Raw genomic sequence first — 21128 nt, 5'->3', positions numbered from 1 at the left:
AGGTTCTCATCTAAATGAAAGGAGAGTGAGCCATAACTGCAGTTTCAGTGAACACTGAGATTAAAAAATAAATGCATGTTTAGACTTAACAGCCAAATCTGACTAAAAAAAGCTTACAAATTCTAGTGACTTTCCCCCAAAGTAGAATTTAAAAATCATTTTTTTCGTACTTTCATACGTTCCCAAAGTTTCCCAATCCTGTGCTTGAGTCACTGTGACAACACGATTAGCTGGATTTTTCCCTGTTTGGCTGTTCTAAAGCAGATGATTGGCTTTTTTAAAAGAGAGGTTGGCCATACGTCAATCATTTCTTCCTCCTTCCGTCTGTTCCTTATAACATCTCTGATTGTAGACAGGTGTTGGACTTGTTCCACATTAATTTCCTCCCACGCAGTCATATCAAGAATAATAAACCTCTCTGATGTTCTTTGACCCGTCATGTTCCCCGACTCACTGCTACGAACCAGTAGCTAAGAAAATATAGTGACATTTAACTGTAAGTTGCTAGTCCCTTAAAATCCTGCATGACCAGACAAATCATATTGAGTGTAAGACAAGTCAGTATTTATTATGTGTTTTATAAGTTCTATGTTCTGTACACAAGTTTTTCAAAGCGAATACAATATGCACATATGCACCTATTAACTGTATGTGCTGCCAAGAAGGCACTTTTGTAAAAATCCTTATTAAGATAAGTGCAGAATGGGCTAAAAGGAACAGTGGAATAGTCTGTAGTCTGACTGTCACTTAAAGCTGTTCCAAATTCCACCCAAGAGGTGAGATTATGGAGTTGAAAAGTCGTGAACTTGTACACCATATACCTTTAATGGAATCTGCTCTAAGGTGTGTGGAAGCCTTGTAGACCCATGTTCTCTGTTTCATCTGTCCTGCTGTTGATTTTCCTCTCTTGCAGTTAACTGTGCTGGTGAAGGTTCCCTAGTTTTATGAGTTTCAAGATGGAATTATCCATTATCTATACAACTGATCCTCAGGGTCACGGGGGGCTGAAGCCTATCCTAGCTGACTTGGGGTGAAGGCAGGGGACACCCTGGACAGGTAACCAGTCTGTTGCAGGGCTACATATACAGACAAACAATCACACTCACATTCACACCTACGGGCAATTTAGAGTGATCAATTAACCTCAGCATATTTTTGGACATTGGGAGGAAGCCGGAGTACCCGGAGAAAACCCAGACATGCACTGGGAGAACATGCAAACTGCATATGGAAAGATCCTTGGAAGGCTGGGACGCAGATGGAATTAGACCTACCTATCTACCTACCTTCCTTCCTTCCTTCCTTCCTTCCTTCCTTCCTTCCTTCCTTCCTTCCTTCCTTCCTTCCTTCCTTCCTTCCTTCCTTCGCAGTACTGCGAATCATTCCAAACCCCCTAGTTAACCACGCCTGACGTACGTCAGTGGGGTTACTGCATTCGCTTCGGTATCTGGCTGGCTGGGTAAGTATGTGTGTATGTCCGTTCCAATATCTCTGCAAGTGCTGAAGTCAGGATGATCAAACTTGGCACTGAAGATCAGTCTAAGGTCCCCTGCTCAGGTGTGGAGTTACAGGTCATCAAGTAGGAAGGGATATACGTAGGATGATCAAAATTGATACAGAGTCATATGCAAGTATTTAATGCCATCTACTGAAACTCGCCAGTAGATGGCGTGGTTCTGCCCTCTACTGAGGGCTCGCAATGGTGTTTTCACCAATTTTTCTGATCTTCTTGCATCCTTCTCTGTTCACAGCTCAGCTTATATGCCAGTGTTCATGCAGTCAGACTAACTGGAAATCACAGATGCACTTCATTTTTTTATAGAGACCTGGGGTTTTCTAATTTGTGTGTCAGTGACCAGGTGCATTCACTTGTGTTGCTTTGACTTTCTATTTTGAGGCATTTATTTTAGTGTTTCTAAAGCATCTGTTTTGGATTGTTTATACTGTAAGTTGAAAATATCTCCATTGTTTAATTCAGAAATAATGCAACTGTTGAGAGGTGATGCAGACTGGAATCTTTTGACACGTAAGTGATTTTCAAAGGGGTGTGCTCACTTGTATTCTGTGCTGTTATCATATCCAGTTCAGTGAGGGAAAACTGTAGAAAACATACTTCACTGTCAGACAACAGATAACAGTACAATGAATATTAATCCATTCACCAAACCAACAAGAACTGAGAACCTCTGTGACAGTCCATTTGAAAGAGGCCCTTAAATTAGCTGTAAAATAGTATTTCTATCAGGTTAACCTTTGACCATCTGACTATATTTGAATATTTCTTATCTTATATCACTATTGTTCTCCTTGACCACAGCTATAGATAGAGGCTTTTCTCAGCTAATTGCTGTTTGTAGACATTTTAAGTGTGCTCAAGAGTCTGTGGTAGAAAAAGAACCAGAAAGATCCAATGCTAATAAAATTCATGTTTTAAACGGAACAGTGTTAGTATCAGGTTCCTTTCAGTGTGACAAAACCTGAAATGTTGCCTTGAATGAAGCTTAGTTTATGCAAAAATACTGACGATTGTTTAAACTCTTTACAATGTAACTGCTAATTAACTGATCTAGGGTCATAGAAAGTCGATAGTTTCCTTTGGGATTAATACATTTTTATTATATCCTATCTTAAAGTACAGTATTCTAAAAAATGGAATATGTCAAGTACCTTTACTGCAAATCTGTACGCAGACACGGTACTTGATGGAATGATGTGTCATCATTACTTTATCATATTTACTTCATTGCTAGTCACTGAATTATGAATGTTTAAAAAAGTTTTTGGAGGTGTGTTAACTGTTTCTCAAAGCCCATTTCAGTAAGGACCAGGCCAAACCTACTGCAAAACATACTGGATTCAGTTATGCATTCAAACAGAATGAAACCCAAATGTGGCTGCATGTAGCTGTGAGAGAATGTGAGTGATAATATGGAGTACAAGTCAAAAAGGTTAGATTTAAGCTCGGAAAACAGTTATTCATTGTGCACACACAAATACAAATGCACAAAGCACTGTATATCACTGTTTATGACTATTAACTACTTCATTATTTCTGCATGTGAAAGGTGCTTCTTATTATTATGTTGATTCAAGATATGTTCTTTGTACTGGTAGTAGTTTGAAATGCTAAATCCTCTGCTTTAATCGTTATTCACTATTTCACACAGTTTGAATACATAAATGCATCAAACGCTTTCTCTGTGTCGTACTGCCCTTTCTTTTTCTATGACTTTTTCACACTTAAAAACAGATGAAAAATACTGTAGAATGGTGTTAAATGGTGCTGAAAAACTGAAATCTCCCATTGCTTACTCAAAAAAATATGTATTAATTATGACAAAATTGTACACAAATTTGAATAAAATAATGATATGATGACAGTTTATGTCCAAAAGGTGAAAGCTGAACTCCACTGTAGTCTGACTCAGTGAATATAGACTTTGGGCATAAGTCTGCTGTTTCTGCCACACATTTCACATAGCTTTTTCTCTCATTACACTATCTGTCTTTTACTTTTCTTTTAATTCCTCTTGACTACAGGAAACAATACCAGCAACCTCTGAGCAGCAAATTACTTGCTGAAAGCTGCAAATTTGGATCTTGTAATAAGCTTTTCTTACTTTTTTTTTCTGTGAATGAGACATTTTAATGACTGTACTCGCCTCCGTGCATACAAATGTTCCACCAAAACAATTCCTCCACAACACTGTTTTTCAGGGACATCATCGTTGCATCCTGGGCTTAGACAACTGTGTCTGGTTTAAAGGGAAACAAACACAAACCCCACAGAATACAAGTACTGAGACAAAGAATAGCAGTTTAGCATTTAACCACAAGTGCAAAAAACTGTAAAGTGCAATATATACAGTACGTCACAGTGAGCAAAAGAATAAATAGCTTAAACAGAGTTGTACAAACACACTAAGTATATAATAGCAGTAGCTTGCTGAGAAATGATGGTGTGTTAATCAGTGTGTTGGGCCAGTTGTGACCCCACATTAAAATTTGGACACATTTTCATATGAAAGTTTTATTAATTTCAATAATAGAAGCATTTAATGCATTTTTTTCCATGATGCATGGGATGCAGAAGTACTTTGTGTAAAATGAACTCTCTTACTGTCAAACAGATTTTTAGTGATTTTTCATAATCAGATATTTTAAAAAAGATGCTGTAAAGAACATTGTGCTGAGTGAGTAGATTTTGGTACAGGGCCATATATACTTGACAGTGATATGTGATAATAAATAAATAAATTTCAAATAACTTGGTTCTTGCAGGGCCCTCTAACAGCCTGAAGACTGGCACCAGATAGTGGTATGCCCTTGCATTTTGCTAATACAAATGTTACATTATGTTCTGGATGCACATTTTTGCAGAAAAATCCATGTTATTGAGTAAGAACTCTGCAGAATTTATAGAATCATATTTGCAGAGACGCTTATGCAATCTAAATCCTGTTAAAACCAAAACACAGTTACTATGTCACTTATTTTCCAACCAAGAAAACACCGACAGGGTCCAGACGAAACTTGCTCCAGCTACACAAACACTTGAACGCCCCCTCGCTAAAACTCCTGCTCCGATTGGCTGGCCGCCGATTGTCCAATCATGTCATCCAATGGTGGGGCGGGAACTGTTTTCGCCAATAAGAATGCAGAATGGATCCAGGTTTGAACCGCCCCGTCGTGTAAAGTCGTCCTAATGTGGCTCCGACGATAAAAACCGAGCCGTCATGTTTCTGTCCCTCCCTCTCTGCCTCTGTCCGTCGGCCAGGCTGCTGCACTCAACCTCCCCGGAACAAAATACCCGAAAGCAAACATGTCTGAGAAACTTCCCTTCAAAGTTGGTGAGTCTTCATGTTTATTGCTTGTGCTTTACAGTTTGGAGAAGTACGTTTCTGTTTGCTAGCTAGAATGCTGTTAAGTTTACGTTAACGTGCATGTCAGGAAACGGCGCTGATAGTAGCTACATTTAGCTTAAAAAGTAAGCAGCGAGTAAGTGCAGCGAGACGGATATATTTAGGTGTTTAAGCCCGATTTCACTTCAATTTCAGTGTTTTTAGTTCTTTTTTCGAGCTGTGTTGTTGCCAACTTGCTAGCATGTTGCCAATTTAATGGCGTCATAAACGATGTTTAACAAGCTAATTAGCTTATTTGCAAGTCGGCAGTCGTTTTAGTTTGTAAGTTGTTCATTTTCGCTCTTTGACAGTCTCAGTTTGCAGACTTTGATTCAATTCCGAGAATGAATCGATATGTCAAAGCCGTACTGTCGCCGAGCATGGGCTTCAGTGCGAACAGAAGCCACCTCTAACGCCTGTGGATGTTGTAGTTTATTAGCGGGGCAGGAGACGTAACGCCTCCCGGCGCGGACTGTTTGTAAACTCCGCTTCCCGTGATGCCTTGCGTCTCGCCGCCAGTTTCTGCGTGAGTGACAAGAACAGGCAGAGATGAAGCTGCACTGTATGCGAGTTACATACTAGTAATGCTGGAAGAACACGTGGTGTTTTGTGCCGCGGTTCCTGGAGCTGAAAGGTTTTGATTATATGAAGTTTGTGAATTAGATTTTTTTTTTTCATTTTTATGCGTAAAGTTTCTTTATTTGGCTCCAGACGTGGAGAAGGTTCACATGGAGGAACAAAACATGAAATAATAAATACAAGATGGTATGTGCTGTTATTGCATGACTTTAAGTAGTTTAGGAATCCACTCAAATTAAAAATAATAATAATTCTGCTGAAAATGTCAGGGAAACCATAAGTCACCACTAAGGTATCACTCTTCTTCAAAAACATGCATTTTCAATTAATTGTCACTATCGACCATGTGTGAATCCCACCTGCTGTGACTGCTCCATGCAAGCAGCTGCTTCAGAGAAAAAATTGCACAATGACCTGCTAGCAAACAGGCCTTGGGCAAAGTCTGCATGTTTTCCAAGGATTGTGTGCAATCATTGGGCAAGAGTTAACCTCAGTACCTGCATCTGTTAAGTCTTCACTTGTTAATACAGGCTGTATCACTCATTCACTCACAAGCAGTGCAGTATTTTGTTCTCCCAGCTTGGGCTTGCATTTATTTCACCACACCTATTTTATAGATTATTCAGATAATGAATGTTCTGCATTGAGCTTGCTTAAACTGATTGCGACTCATTTCATGTCTTGGTCAATTCGCTTACTAGATGGTGGCATGAAGAGGTGGTCCCGTGTGATGTGGGGCCTCTGGTCTTGAGAACAATGTTATTCATTTATAATTAGTATTTTTTTCTGTGGTACACTATACATGTTGAGCTTGTGTTGCTCATTCATTGGCAAGTTTCAAGTGCAAAGTCACACTTGCTTTCATTCATTCAAAGTGAAATGTTCTCCACTCTTCTTCAGTGAAGCCAAAAAAACGTGCATTAGCAGCAGCTGTTGTGAAGTGAAAAGAGTCACTGTGCAGACAAACTGCAGACAGTACAAACCTGTTGTGTCACAGCTGTGGATGTGTTCACTTTTCCCAGTACAGAAACAGCATGGTTAAGAGTGAAGGAGGTTATGTTCTAAAGTACAAAATCATCAGTAGGGAATATAATTAGATTAGTCTTTTCTCAATACTTCTCTAATTTGAGCACAGCTGATTGTCTGATTTGCAAAGACTATATCCTGATTAACTTTCAGGAAGAGACTTAACAAGTGCAATCAGAGATAAAATAATTGCTTTTGAGTGCCAATTCAGATCATGTTGATGCGTACAAAGTCTCATAACAAATCTGGACGTTTAGTGCTCTTTGCAAACATTTATGTCAACTGAAATACCAACATTTTAATAAATTAATTTGAAGCGATTACTCATCACTCAGCAATAGATTGTGGTAAGCTGATCTAGAGATTTTAATTTGACTTATCACAAGGAACAGTTCCTCTTTATGATGAAACTAACATTTTAAAAATTTAAAGCATTTTAAGATGTTTTAATCTACACATTTATCAGAGTGAAATAGGATTAAAGAAAATGACAGTGTCGATACTGATGTAAGGCTTTAATCCGCGGTCTCTTCCTCAATCTTCTAGCTGACATCAGCCTGGCTGAATGGGGACGCAAGGCCATCGATATCGCAGAGAACGAGATGCCCGGCCTCATGAAGATGAGGGAGATGTACGGTCAGTCCAAGCCTCTGAAGGGCGCTCGTATTGCTGGCTGCCTCCACATGACCCTGCAGACCGCCGTGCTCATCGAGACCCTCACGGCCCTCGGAGCTGAGGTGACATTTACTAACTGTTTATAAGCATTTATTCATTCAGAGAGCATCTGATGATCACTCCTGACTTTTAGAAAAGCTGCCTTTTCTATTCTAATACTGTCACCAGTTGTTTACTTTACAATTCATTGAAGCCTTGCCACATAATGCAGTGGACACAGGTTGAATGGATGAAAGCATTTTATTTTTTACTTGCACATATGTCCTCTTTGAATGAGTAAAACTGAAATATAATGTAAATAAAACCATTTTCTTTGATCTGATACCATTAGTCAGTCCCATTTCCATTTCAAAATACAGTGTGTAATGGTCAATAACTGCAACTGGCTTTCTCCTAATGCAAGAGGCAGCATTCTTCCATGGTTGCTATATGCTGTTTTTTGTTTTCGTAGCTCTACCAACCCATGTGCAGACTCAGTCGGTTCTGACATCTTCATCTTCTCGTTTTAAAGTTGCAATAATTTTGGTAGAAGTAACTGCAGTTAAACATTAATTAGCTCAGTCTTCAACATGATCAGTCTCGTCACTCTTGTTTTGAAGTGCGTGACGAAGTTTAACATAATGGCTTAGAAACACCTCAGCTAACGAGCATTTTGCTGCAGTTATTACAGTGGAACACAGACACAGCAGCATGAATGTTCATATTGGTGTTGGTTGCTTTTGTAGGAACTTAGTCCTTTTATTTTTTTAATTTAGACACCGATACTTTCTCTTATACAATCATTTCAGCAGACTTTGAGATCTTGTAACACCTTCTGGTTACACATTTGTCATTTTTATAGGAGAGTTTCTGCCCAAATCCACATTTGACTGAGTTGGTCTTTAACCACTTTTGGCTTCCTGACAAATATCAACTGCTTTTTGTTCTTTTCAAGCCCCTTTAAAATCAAATATTACAATTCTTTTTATTTATATTCTTTTGAACAAGTGATACCTTTCTTAAGTGCAGGTTTGTCAAATAGCACTTGTCCGTGAAGAGAGAAATTTGCTGTTCTGATAATGTGCTGGTTCTCTGTGGACTGTTTCCTGCTTTATGCCTTGCTTAAGTGTAACCGTACTGATCCATTTTTCTTTGGAACAAACCATCATGAACTGTGGGATTTTGTGTCTCCCTCTGTGTTTCTCAAGGCCAGTGTGTTTTGTTATCATGCTGGTTTTATCTGTGTGACCAGGACTGGTCTCATCCTGCAGGAACCTGCAGCCTGAGAACCAGCAGAGAGCAAATAACAAATTACTCTCTCAGCATGTTTTTGTTCCCTAATTGGTTTTACTTGTCTTGCTGCAGTCATGCTCATAATCTAATTCTGTGTAACCTCAGAATCTGCCTTCCATACTACTACAGTTGGTGGTTCCTTCCTTTGTTTTATATTATGTGTTTATTTATGGTCAGTGTCTGTATTCACCCTAAATGACTCTTAGCTTGAAATAGACTGTGCATCACCGAGGTTACTATGAGAAAATGTGTTACTGCAAAAGCTGCTTTCATGTACAGTAAATGTCAGTGTTCTTGAGAAATGCAGCAAGGTTTTGGACACTGGATAGCGGCACGATGTGACACATGTGGATCACAAAGCAACGACTGTTCATGTGTATTCAAAGGACACAATAAATCAGTCAGTGCAGGTTAATGTAGGGACACTGCAAACCGTCAGTCTCACGTCTCAATAATAAACCATAAATATGTCTGCATGTGCTCTTTGCCCTGTTTAATTAAGATAAATGGAATGACTGAAGGACACTTAGCCTTGATGGGAGTTCTAGGCTTCTGCATTGTGTTTAGCAAGAAAGATTGTAGCAAAAGGACACGACAAGATTTTTATGACCAAATAATCCTATTTTACATCTGATTCTGTTTAATGATTTTTGTCACCAGACATTAAACATAATATGGACAGTTAATGCAATTGTCTTTAATGCCCCTTGAGGCGTTGCAGCCCAACCGTCATTGTTGCAGCTGTGTCATAAGGAGGCAGAGAGACACTGGTGGTAGTCTGCACTGAGACTCTGCAACACAGAGGACTTGGAGTGATTCTCACCACCCACAGATAATACAGAATCTGCTGATGGTTCTCTTGTTCTGGTACGACTTGTTTAGACATTTTTAGCGGGACTTTGAATTCCATTATCTTCGACACTGAGATAAACAAGTAATAATCTTTGTACTCAGTCCTCTGCACAAAAGAATCCTTTCGGAAACCCGGTTGAATGTACTCTTGCCAAGAAGTTGTCATTCATTAACATGTGGTTTGTAAAGTTCGTAGAGTAATTCACGAACAGCCAGGTGACCCAGGTTCATGTAAATATACAGTTGGGTGTTTTTGGGTTATCGCTTTGGTTCGGGTCAAATCGGTAGAGCTTCAGTTCTTTCTTTCCTTAATTACTTGCTTTCTCTCTTCCTCCTCAGGTTCAGTGGTCCAGCTGCAACATTTTCTCCACTCAGGATCATGCTGCCTCTGCCATTGCCAAGGCTGGCATTCCAGGTAATGCCAACAAATGTGTGAATTATAAAAAGACAGTTTTCTGATAAGAGTCTCTCAGAAGTGGATATTTCTTCAAGCTTTTCCCAACACAGTAAGAGCAAGTACATGCTGACTGACTCGAGACCTATTTGGGAGAAGAAGAGAAACATGGATACATTTTGTCACCTGAGTCTTGCTAAGAAAATTAATAATCAAATGTGTCTGTCTCTGTCTCTCTCTCTCTCTCTCTCTCTCTCGCTCTCTCTCTCGCTCTCTCTCTCTCTCTCTCTCTCTCTCCCTAGTATATGCATGGAAGGGTGAGACCGATGAGGAGTACGTGTGGTGCATTGAACAGACCCTGTACTTCAAAGACGGTAAACCCCTCAACATGATCCTGGACGATGGAGGAGACCTCACCAACCTGGTCCACCAGAAGTACCCTCAGCTGCTGAAAGGTCGGTCTCTTGCATGCGCTCTTACAACTCCAATCCATGCATGCTGTTGTCTCTTAATTTCATTGCATGAAGTGATTACTTTTATATCCGTCTTTCCTTCTGTTTTGTAATAAACTGACAAATGTTGAAGCAGTAGTGGAAATTATTGGACCCTACAATGAGAAATTGTTCTCAACAGATCTCACCTGGTAAAATAAAGAATAAAAAGAATACATGTATATACACACTACCATTCAGAAGTTTGGGGTCATCCAGACACTTCCATGTTTTCCATGAAAACTCAAATTTTTATTGATGTGCTAATATAATTCCACAAGAGTTTTCTAATCATCAGTTAGCCTTTCAACACCATTAGCTAACACAATGTAGCATCAGAACACAGGAGTGATGGTTCCTGGAAATGTTCCTCTGTACCCCTATGGAGATATCCCATTAAAAATCAGCCCTTTCCAGCTAGAACAGTCATTTAAAACATTAACAATGTCTACATTGTATTTCTGATTCATTTAATGTTCATTGGGAAAAAAAAAAAAGACTTTTCTGTCAAAAATAAGAACATTTCTAAGTGACTCCAAACTTTTGAAAGGTCTGGTACTTTTGAACTAGGGATGGGAATTTCGACTAATTTCCGAACCGACTAGTCACCAATAAAATTAGCGACTAGTCGGTTCGGAAAACTTGCAATTTAACCCTTTAAGCGCCAAAGTCTCAATATTGTGAGAAGCAATATTGCTGAACATAGCAAGCCATACAGTGCCTTGTGAAAGTATTTGGCCCCCTTGAACTTTTCAACCTTTCGCCACATTTCAGGCTTCAAACATAAAGATATAAAATTTTAATTTTTTGTCAAGAATCAACAAGTGGGACACAATCATGAAGTGGAACAAAATTTATTGGATATTTTAAACTTTAACAACTAAAAACCTGAAAAGTGGGGCGTGCAATATTATTCGGCCCCCTTGCATTAATACTTTGTAGCGCCACCTTTTGCTGCAATTACAGCTGCAAGTCGCTTGGGGTATGTCTCTATCAGTTTTGCACATTGAGAGACTGAAATTCTTGCCCATTCTTCCTTGCAAAACAGCTCCAGCTCAGTGAGGTTGGATGGAGAGCGTTTGTGAACAGCAGTCTTCAGCTCTGCCCACAGATTCTCGATTGGATTCAGGTCTGGACTTTGACTTGGCCATTCTAACACCTGGATACGTTTATTTGTGAACCATTCCATTGTAGATTTGGCTTTATGTTTTGGATCATTGTCCTGTTGGAAGATAAATCTCCGTCCCAGTCTCAGGTCTTTTGCAGACTCCAACAGGTTTTCTTCCAGAATGCTCCTGTATTTGGCTCCATTCATCTTCCCATCAATTTTAACCATCTTCCCTGTTCCTGCTGAAGAAAAGCAGGCCCAAACCATGAGGCTGCCACCACCATGTTTGACAGTGGGGATGGTGTGTTCAGGGTGATGAGCTGTGTTGCTTTTACGCCAAATATATCGTTTTGCATTGTGGCCAAAAAGTTCAGTTTTGGTTTCATCTGACCAGAGCACCTTCTTCCACATGTTTGGTGTGTCTCCCAGGTGGCTTGTGGCAAACTTAAAACCAGACTTTTTATGGATATCTTTGAGAAATGGCTTTCTTCTTGCCACTCTTCCATAAAGGCCAGATTTGTGCAGTGTACGACTGATTGCTGTCCTATGGACAGACTCTCCCACCTCAGCTGTAGATCTCTGCAGTTCATCCAGAGTGATCATGGGCCTCTTGGCTGCATCTCTGATCAGTCTTCTCCTTGTTCGAGGTGAAAGTTTAGAGGGACGGCCGGGTCTTGGTAGATTTGCAGTGGTCTGATACTCCTTCCATTTTAATATGATTGCTTGCACAGTGCTCCTTGAGATGTTTAAAGCTTGAGAAATCTTTTTGTATCAAAATCCGGCTTTAAACTTCTCCACAACAGTATCTCGGACCTGCCTGGTGTGTTCCTTGGTCTTCATGATGCTCTCTGCACTTTAAACAGAACCCTGAGACTATCACAGAGCAGGTGCATTTATACGGAGACTTGATTACACACAGGTGGATTCTATTTATCATCCTCAGTCATTTAGGACAACATTGGATCATTCAGAGATCCTCACTGAACTTCTGGAGTGAGTTTGCTGCACTGAAAGTAAAGGGGCCGAATAATATTGCATGCCCCACTTTTCAGGTTTTTATTTGTTAAAGAAGTTTAAAATATCCAATAAATTTCGTTCCACTTCACGATTGTGTCCCAATTGTTGATTCTTGACAAAAAATTAAAATTTTATATCTTTGTTTGAAGCCTGAAATGTGGCGAAAGGTTGAAAAGTTCAAGGGGGCCGAATACTTTCACAAGGCACTGTAGCTTCAAATATACTGCCTCGTGTGCCTCATGTACTGTACACCAGGAGATGGCGGACATCTGGAACTTCAATCTGAGCATCAGTTGTGGGCGTGTTTTCATTTAAAGTTTTGGAGTTTACGGAGTTTGAAAACCGAGGAGACGAGACTCGCCGTCGGAGCGTGTCAGAGCGCAAGACGGCACATTTTAGAGTGAGAAAACTCACCATACCGAGAGGTCTGGTCAACACTGATGTTACGATCCAACCTCTAGGGGTTGGCTGGATGCAACAAAATAACCAGATGGTGTTGGTTTAGGTTAAGGGATTTATTGCTTAGTAGTAAAAGGAATGAAAAAGTGACAATAAAACACAAGACTGGTTGGTGTTGCCAAAACAAAGAACAGAATAAAACATAACAAAGGCTAACAGAGTTTGTAACTAAGCTAAACACAAAGAAAACAAAACTCCCTAGCCAAACCGAGCTACAGAAGCAACACCCACCACCAGGAACAAAAACTAATACAAAATGTGTACAAAACGAACTAAACAAAACTGGTGCCTCTGAATAAGTGTACATACTGAGCACAGTTCACAAAAGCTCAAAATACGAAGTGGCTTCTACACACAGTTAGCAGACTACGAATTGGAGCCTCAGTCTCCACTGACACATAGGGCTCCACACTAAACTAAAGCCAACAGAAGGTCGAAGTTGTCTGTAGCACCCACCACAAGTGCTTCCAGACCGAAAGACCACACAGAACCACAATACAGAGCCGCAGTGCAAAGAGGCAACAGGGTGGACTGGTCAAAGTACCAGCCACCAAGACTAATGGCATGGTGGGACTTTATAGGTAGCAGGTGTGGTGCCTGGCTGCCTCTGGTTGGTCCGAGGAGGAGGAGCTGGAGGGTGGCCCAATCAGGACAGCCGGAGAGAACCAGACTGGAGTGCAGGTCGTCATCAGCTCTGTCGTCAGCTGAAACGGCTGGCAGCTGGGGTTCCAAAGACTCTGCAAAAAGCCCCAGCTGAACCCACACACAAATTACTCCCAAACAAAGACCCTACAAAACACCACCTCAAAACAAGACTGCACACCAATACTGGTTGCCGTAACAGCTGACAAAGTACTTTGTCAAGTAATGGCTTACTCATATTCTGAAGAGGAATATTCACCCTGTGATGAAGATGTTCAGTCATCCACTGAGACAGAAAGTGCCGCTGCTTCTGTGCGTAACGGCAGCGGGTCGGTGCGCCATGACAGTCCACGAGCAGCACATACTGGAGCCGATGTTTTGCTTCGGGGTGGCAGGAAGGGATGTGGTGGCTGTAGCTGGAGTGGTCAAAACACCGCTAATGATGAGGGGGATAGCGGGGTTTGACAAAAGAGACAAGCATATGCTACTGGCAGGATCAACCAGGTAGCCCAGACGGGACGAGCGTGCAGCGCACGCCCGAGTTTCGGGCTGCATGGCGGCGCCCGGTCGGGACTGGGGGGGGAGGGTGAACGGACAGGCGGTGTAGGTTTGGAGAAATAAACGTGTCATCCGGAGGTCGACCGCCCCCTGCTACATGTGCGTGTGAGGGGAGGGGGGGAGGAGCAATTCTCTCCCTGGCTGCTCAGCCTGTTTACAAAGAAGCCGATGCAGAGGCGCGAAGAATAAGCAGCGTTTAACCGACTAGTAAAATACTAAACGTTTAATAAATGAGTAGGCGGTTAAACGATTAAACGACTAGTGCGCACATCCCTATTTTGAACTTGTAATTGAACTCCAGACCAACGTTTTCCATTGGTTGCACTGAACTGTATCACTCTAAAATGTCACTGTGGCATGATGTGACTGATGTGGATTTACAGACTCCTTCAGTTTAGAGGAGGAGTGCAGGCTGTTTTCTTAAGCTATGATGTACAATGCCCCTTTAAACACCTCACAAGCAAACAATTGGTCGATGCTACAATTTACCAAAATGTTCACCCTCTGCAGAACTGGTTTTAGTACATAAACTTGCAATCTCATTTTGGAGTTTTTGCATTATTTTTCTTAGTTTTTTTTTTCTTCTTTTTTTGGCTTGTGGCACTACAAACATTTTGTTTACGGTGTTAGGCTGATTTGATTCCAGTCATTTTTACAGATTAGAGGTCTTTGCATGGTACCCATCGGAAGCAGAAACCTAATAGTTCTTAAAATGACGTTTCTCAATAGACCTTGATCACACTACTGCATGTCAGTCCAAGCGATTGAATGCCCCTTGAGGCGTTGCAGCCCAACCTTCATTGTTGCAGCTGTGTCATAAGGTGGCAGAGAGAGACTGGTGGTAGTCTGCACTGAGACTCTGCAACAGTCAGAGGACTTGGTGTGATTCTCACCACCAACAGTTAAACATGCAGCTTTGCATGCAGCCTGTATTTAAACTCAGTAAAATATTCATATTGAGCGAATAGTGAACTTGCTCATTGTAACAAGATGAGTTATTGTGGTAGTTTATTTGTGGCTTGAAAGCTTTTTACTTGACTCACTTTCTGCTTTATGTACAGTGTCACATGAACACTTATGTACACTTATGGAACAGGTTCAGGTCAGAGTAAGCTCTAGCAAATTCGTATTTCCACTCTGCTTGGCCTCATTCATTTTGTTGGTTAGTTTGGTAATCTCAGGCAGCACATTGTTGAGCTAGGCTGCTGAAATAAATTCTTTACTGCTCTGTAATGGTATTGTGACTATCTTTGGTTTGTGGACAAAAATAAAAGACTAATCATCATTTTCTGACATCTTATAGATCAAACAATCAGTTAAGAAAATAATCAACACATTAACCAACAATGAAAATAAATTAAATCATCGGCACATTGGTGGTCATTAATGCCATATACATTCTAAGATCTTTACTATATAATTATCTTGTATTTCCAGGTATCCGTGGAGTGTCAGAGGAGACCACTACAGGTGTCCACAACCTGTACAAGATGATGAAGAAGGGCGAGCTGAAGATCCCCGCCATCAACGTCAACGACTCCGTCACCAAGGTAACCAGTCTGGAGTTTAATCCTCTTAACCTACATCTCCTTATTTGAACTAATTGGAAGTGGACAGAAATACCAATCCTCATTAGTGAAACCATGTTTGAAAGAATCAATAGTTTTCCTGTAAAATGTGACCTCAAATGAGTATATTTTAATATTCTCTTAATATCATATCAGCCAAATGGCTTGTAGTGGACTTTGAGTGAAATGCTCTTTGTGCAATGATGATAAAACTCACCAGAACTTGAAATACATTTTGAAATCGGTGGAATATAACCAGACTGAAAAGTGGTGTCAGAGTTCATCATCCTCTTAAATAACACGGCGTCCTGTCCATCTGTCTCCCACTTGCAGAGTAAGTTTGACAACCTGTACGGCTGCAGGGAGAGTCTCATCGACGGTATCAAGCGAGCCACCGACGTGATGATCGCTGGTAAGGTCGCCGTGGTGGCAGGCTACGGTGACGTCGGCAAGGGCTGCGTCCAGGCTCTGCGTGGGTTCGGCGCTCGTGTCATCATCACTGAAATCGACCCCATCAACGCCCTGCAAGCTGCCATGGAGGGTAGGTGACCGTACATTAAGACCACGACTGCTTACTTTGAACCAGGAAAAAGGCACTTGTGTGTAAAAATGCTGCAGACAAGTTTGCATAGTGTTACTTTGGGATGCACAGGACTTGGCTTCAGAGCTCTCCCCTACATATAAACATGGAATTTGATGTACAGTCCTGAATGCTTGTAGATGTAGCAGGTTGCTGAGTGCAGTTTTCATTCTATGTAGTCGTAGAATAACTGAACTTAAAAACTGCAGTATGCTTATTTTTTCTCAATAAAATTCATCATAATGCCACCCATTGTCGGAAAAGTTCACCCTGTTCTTGAAACATGAAGTTGTTCACTATATAAATCCCTCTTTTTCTCTGTTGGCCTGTAGGTTATGAGGTTACCACCATGGATGAGGCTTGTCAAGAAGGAAACATCTTTGTCACCACCACAGGCTGTGAAGACATCATCATGGGACAGTAAGTTTGAGCAGCTTGGAACTGAACCGAATGACTGTTTTTTACAGCTATGGTTAAGGTGATTTCTTGTAAAATTCCCGCGACTTTAAGATGTCTGTCTGTGCACATTAACCAGCGGCATGTTACTTATCGTGTGTGTTCACCTTCAGCCACTTTGAGAAGATGAAGGACGACGCCATCGTTTGTAACATTGGACACTTTGACTGTGAGATCGATGTCAGCTGGCTCAACAAAAACGCCGCTCAGAAGATCAATGTCAAGCCTCAGGTAGGAAGAAGCAAACAAAAACGTACATGTCTACAGGGTGACTTTCCATGGTGATGGCAAATGTGCTATACTTCAGACGCATTTGGAAAAAAAATGTCTCCTCTTAGTTTTCTCTTATTTTACCTCTGTCTGCAGTTGCCTCTCTCCATATCAGTGAAACTTCAGCTGAAAGGGGAAAAATATATGTATTTTTTCAGATATTTGTCTTTTTTTCGTGCATGCATTGTGAAACGGAAAGATTGAATGCCCCTTGAGGCGTTGCAGCCCAACCTTCATTGTTGCAGCTGTGTCATAAGGAGGCAGAGAGAGACTGGTGGTAGTCTGCACTGAGACTCTGCAACACTCAGAGGACTCGGCGTGATTCTCACCACCAACAGTTAAACACACAGCGTGTATCAGTCTGTTTTTACATGTTTTGTATTTTATTCAACCGCCAGTGACTGGTTTCTAGCAAATACATTCCCTGCCGTTTAAACAGAAATTTAAATTTCAACACGCCTACTAGTATACAAGTCAGAAAATTCCCATCTCCAATGTGAGTGTAATAAATTTGCACCTCAGAACTGTGTATTCAGGCTTTAACAAAGTTGAGTGGAAGCATATGTTGTGCAGCTGCCTCATCTTTCAAATCCAGTGTGATTATTGTCTGTGGGTAAATGATTTAATATTAGTTTGATGAGTGTGACTTAGCATTGCTAGCTAGTCTTTCTTTGCAGGTTACTGTGCCTGTGCCAAATCTGGTCGTATCCCAGTTTATTCAGACACAGATTCCATACACTCATGTCTTCATTTCCTAGGTCATAACACAGATCACACTACACAGGTTTTATAAGGTTAATAATACATTAAATTGAGTAACATTTCTGATGCCGGCTAGGAAAGATAGCAATGTTTAGCTAATTGTGCACATGGTCGGTCTGAACGGTCCCCACACAGCAGCTCGTCCTTCTCCTCCTCTTCAGGTTGATCGCTATCGTTTGAAGAACGGCCGTCACATCATCATCCTGGCAGAGGGCAGACTGGTCAACCTGGGATGTGCCATGGGACACCCGTCTTTTGTCATGAGCAACTCCTTCACCAATCAGGTACTGTGACTCAGTGAGCCAAACTACAGAAAAGATGGCTCTAATGGATGGATAAGATCATTGAAATAAGTGTTTTTATATTAAAATAAGCATGTTTGCACTTTACAGTCAAAGTAAAAGTTAACATCACCTACTTTCAGGACACCTTTTGCTCATCATACATTTTTAATTGCCGTAGACTCATTTTTCACGGTACTATAAAGTCCGACACCTCTGTGCAAACAGCATTACCATGGCTGAAGTGGAGAGAGCTCAAATATTTCTTTTGTGCATTATGATAAAGTTCTAATTCCATTTTTTTCATTATTTTAATCTCTGTTCCCCACATGATTAGTTGAGAAAATTTGGAAAACTTCTTTCTTTTATGTTCATGAAATATTAAAATGATGACACTGTATCTGCTTTCATCAGCTTTATTAAACAGTTTCCACCTGACTCATCTCATGTTTTTCCCCTCCAGGTGCTGGCTCAGATCGAGTTGTGGACGAACACCTCCAAATACCCTCTTGGAGTCTACTTCTTGCCCAAGAAGGTCAGAAGCTACACCATGACAATCCCATTTATCTTTACAGTACATGCATATAGATTGTATTGTCCATTTATTACACTTTGCTCAAAATGTTTTTTATTCAAACTCAAATCAAGACAAAGTTCTGCAGGTAGGGCATTCAAAGCTGCACAGAAAAACGCATGAGGTTTAGTACGCAGCAGGAAGGAAATTGAAACAGGAAATGCCTGATCTGATGTCTTTGCTTTCATGTGAAGTGAAAGATATTTTTTGTAGTGAGTATTGGATGTTATGTCAGGGGGTTCACAAGTTGAGGTATGAATTTAAACCACTGACTGAAGGTTTAGTTGGTTCTTTACAGGCTCAGGAAGAGATGAGGGAGAAGCTGAGAGGTTCAGAGTAGCTTTATTAGAACAGAGTTATCAGCACATAACATCTCACCTCATCCAAGACAATTCTTCTCCTTTACAGAAGCCCTTCTGTCTTTTATGGACACTAAAATATGCCTTCCTTGTATAAGGGAAGAAAGAATGATGTTAAACAACAGGGTTCTTTACACATCCATAAATACTACTTTAGCAATAAAGGGCACCACAATTACTGCTACTACAACTAATACTACTTTAACTACTACTGCCTACTATTTACTATGTAAATAAAATGCTTTTCAGCTTTGTTAAATGAGGATTTGCCTTTTTTTTCTTTTTTTTTAAGTTGGTTAGACAAAATCAGCAGAATTTGAAATCACTGGGATTTCTGTGTGCAAAAATAAAGAATAGAACCAAAGAAATTCCACTTTATGAAAATGATTTGTCACAATAATCCCTGCTCACATTTTCACTTCAGGAAACGTTTGCCTTTATTGTTCCTATACTGACTGCATCAGACACCGATACACATTAAAGAAACCAAAACTCGATGGCAGGGGGAAGTGGGTCAGTCAGTAAATGCCAGCGTGATTCATGGAGGATTTTGCTCATCCTCTTTTTCTTTGTCTCCACAGCTGGATGAGGAGGTGGCAGCCGCCCACTTGGATAAACTGGGGGTGAAGCTCACCAAGCTGACAGACAAGCAGGCCAAGTACCTGGGCTTGCCCGCCGAGGGGCCCTTCAAACCGGACCACTACCGCTACTGAGCCCCCGCTGCCAGCCTGGGGAAGTCAAGAAGAAGAGAGAGGAGGAGGAGGAGGAGGTGTGGCCAGAACGGTGTTGGTGTTTCGGTGTAGCAGGGTTTGGTGGGTGGGAGCACTGGGAGAGTTTAACCCAGGTTGCACTCTGGGTGCCATGTTTGGTTTTTGATTGCCAAATCTCAGTGATTCAGGGATACAAACAGACAGTTTTTGTGTTTGTTTTTCGCTTTAAATAGCCTCTTGCATCAACTGCTAGACATTTACTTGACAAGTTGCATCTCTGCCGATCTAAGCGGTCAGGCATGGCTGAAGTTTGGAACCTTGTTCTGCTGTTCTAAGGCGAAATATCTGCTCACCTGCTAGTGTTAAATGAATAACTTGTGGTCAAACTAGTTAACTGCATCTACGCAAAGCTTCCATCAGTAGCTTTCTGTAGGAGTTTGTGGACATTGGGAGGAGGCGTCAGGTTGTTAAAGCTTGAGTTTAAACAAGTCAACGTGTTAGTTTGTCTCATCTCACTTTGCTCTGACACACCAATATCCTCGGCCGTCTCTCCTCTTTCTCATCAACGCTCTTCTGAAACACCAAGTGCTTCTGTGGCTGTAAAAGACAATTCCTCCTGTTTATATCATTCCCTCTCCATTTATGGAATAAAATAAACCCTGATTCTTTTCTATCTAAACTCATCTGTCCGTCTCACAGCGGCTCGAGGTGGAAGGTGACAGAACAGGTTTTTCTTCTGTATCTTGACGAATCCAGGCAAACGGTTTTAGCGTTCAGCGGCCTTATTCCGGTGTTTTCACATGAACACTGCTCTGTGTTGGCACTTAATTAGAACTGTACTTGAATTGTGTGAGAAGACTGGAGATGCTCATGGTGTGCTTACTGCTTGTCCAGGTTGATCGGTAGAAAAGACGCACCACCGCCAAAGTAACCACCAAAGCACGTTATGTTTTTTTTGCCTGATTTCTGAGAGTCTTATTCTTTTTGTTGCCTCATTTTCTTCCTTTTGTTGTGATTATTTAATTTGACTTGAAGGGCCAAAACGTGTGCAACGCCCCCTCTCACCCTCGATTCTTTTCATTATTCACTGCAGCCAATCAGGCTCTTCAGATGCAGGGCGATGCTGAAGTGGTCATCTCGTCTCTCAACGGTTATAGCCTGAAGTTCAACTGCTTTTACATGATGGATTGATGTTGAAACTATCAAGTGACAATGGAAAAAATAAAAAAAAACAAAAAAAAACTCAAACATTTGTTTCTCCTCATGGTTGTGTGATAAGGCATTCAAAGTAAAAGATCGGTTGACAAAATATTGGAACAGAGGAGACTGTTTTGCTTTTCCCCATTTCAAATCGCTCTGTTCAGACTGAACTATGCCAAAGCTGCTTCATGGTTCAAAATTTACTAAACACTCAATGCAGCTTTTATGTATCATCATCAGCATCATGGAGTTTTTTTTTTTTTTTTTTTTTTTTGTGATGAGTAAAAAAGAAGTCTGAAGTTTTCTTTTTACCCTGATCTTCAGTTTTTGATGGCAAGAGCAGCCTTTCATGTTTTCTTTTGAGTGAATCATTGATTAATCCCCCTCGTGTGAA

At 40.9% G+C, this 21128-nt stretch overlaps 1 protein-coding gene and 3 non-coding genes across 4 annotated transcripts; all 4 read left to right on the top strand.

The window, feature by feature from the left end:
* Positions 1–4694: 4694 nt before the first annotated feature.
* On the top strand, positions 4695–20205 carry ahcy (adenosylhomocysteinase). The gene is made up of 11 exons (XM_022218261.2): positions 4695–4850; positions 7053–7243; positions 9645–9720; positions 10002–10154; positions 15412–15524; positions 15876–16083; positions 16455–16542; positions 16692–16809; positions 17772–17894; positions 18355–18426; positions 19406–20205. The coding sequence occupies exons 1-11, from the start codon at positions 4823–4825 to the stop codon at positions 19535–19537; spliced, it is 1302 nt and encodes a 433-aa protein (XP_022073953.1). The 5' UTR covers positions 4695–4822; the 3' UTR covers positions 19538–20205.
* LOC127534262 (small nucleolar RNA SNORA17) lies at positions 9153–9286 on the top strand. The gene has a single exon (XR_007942294.1). It is a non-coding gene; the product is annotated as a small nucleolar RNA SNORA17 (small nucleolar RNA).
* On the top strand, positions 14742–14874 carry LOC127534260 (small nucleolar RNA SNORA17). Its single transcript, XR_007942292.1, has one exon. It is a non-coding gene; the product is annotated as a small nucleolar RNA SNORA17 (small nucleolar RNA).
* LOC127534261 (small nucleolar RNA SNORA17) lies at positions 17052–17184 on the top strand. The gene has a single exon (XR_007942293.1). It is a non-coding gene; the product is annotated as a small nucleolar RNA SNORA17 (small nucleolar RNA).
* Positions 20206–21128: the final 923 nt, after the last annotated feature.

Source organism: Acanthochromis polyacanthus, chromosome 5, assembly GCF_021347895.1.
Source record: "Acanthochromis polyacanthus isolate Apoly-LR-REF ecotype Palm Island chromosome 5, KAUST_Apoly_ChrSc, whole genome shotgun sequence".
NCBI classification, from domain to species: Eukaryota; Metazoa; Chordata; class Actinopteri; family Pomacentridae; genus Acanthochromis; species Acanthochromis polyacanthus.
Note: the sequence above shows the minus strand (reverse complement) of the source record. Positions and strands in the feature narration are given on the sequence as shown.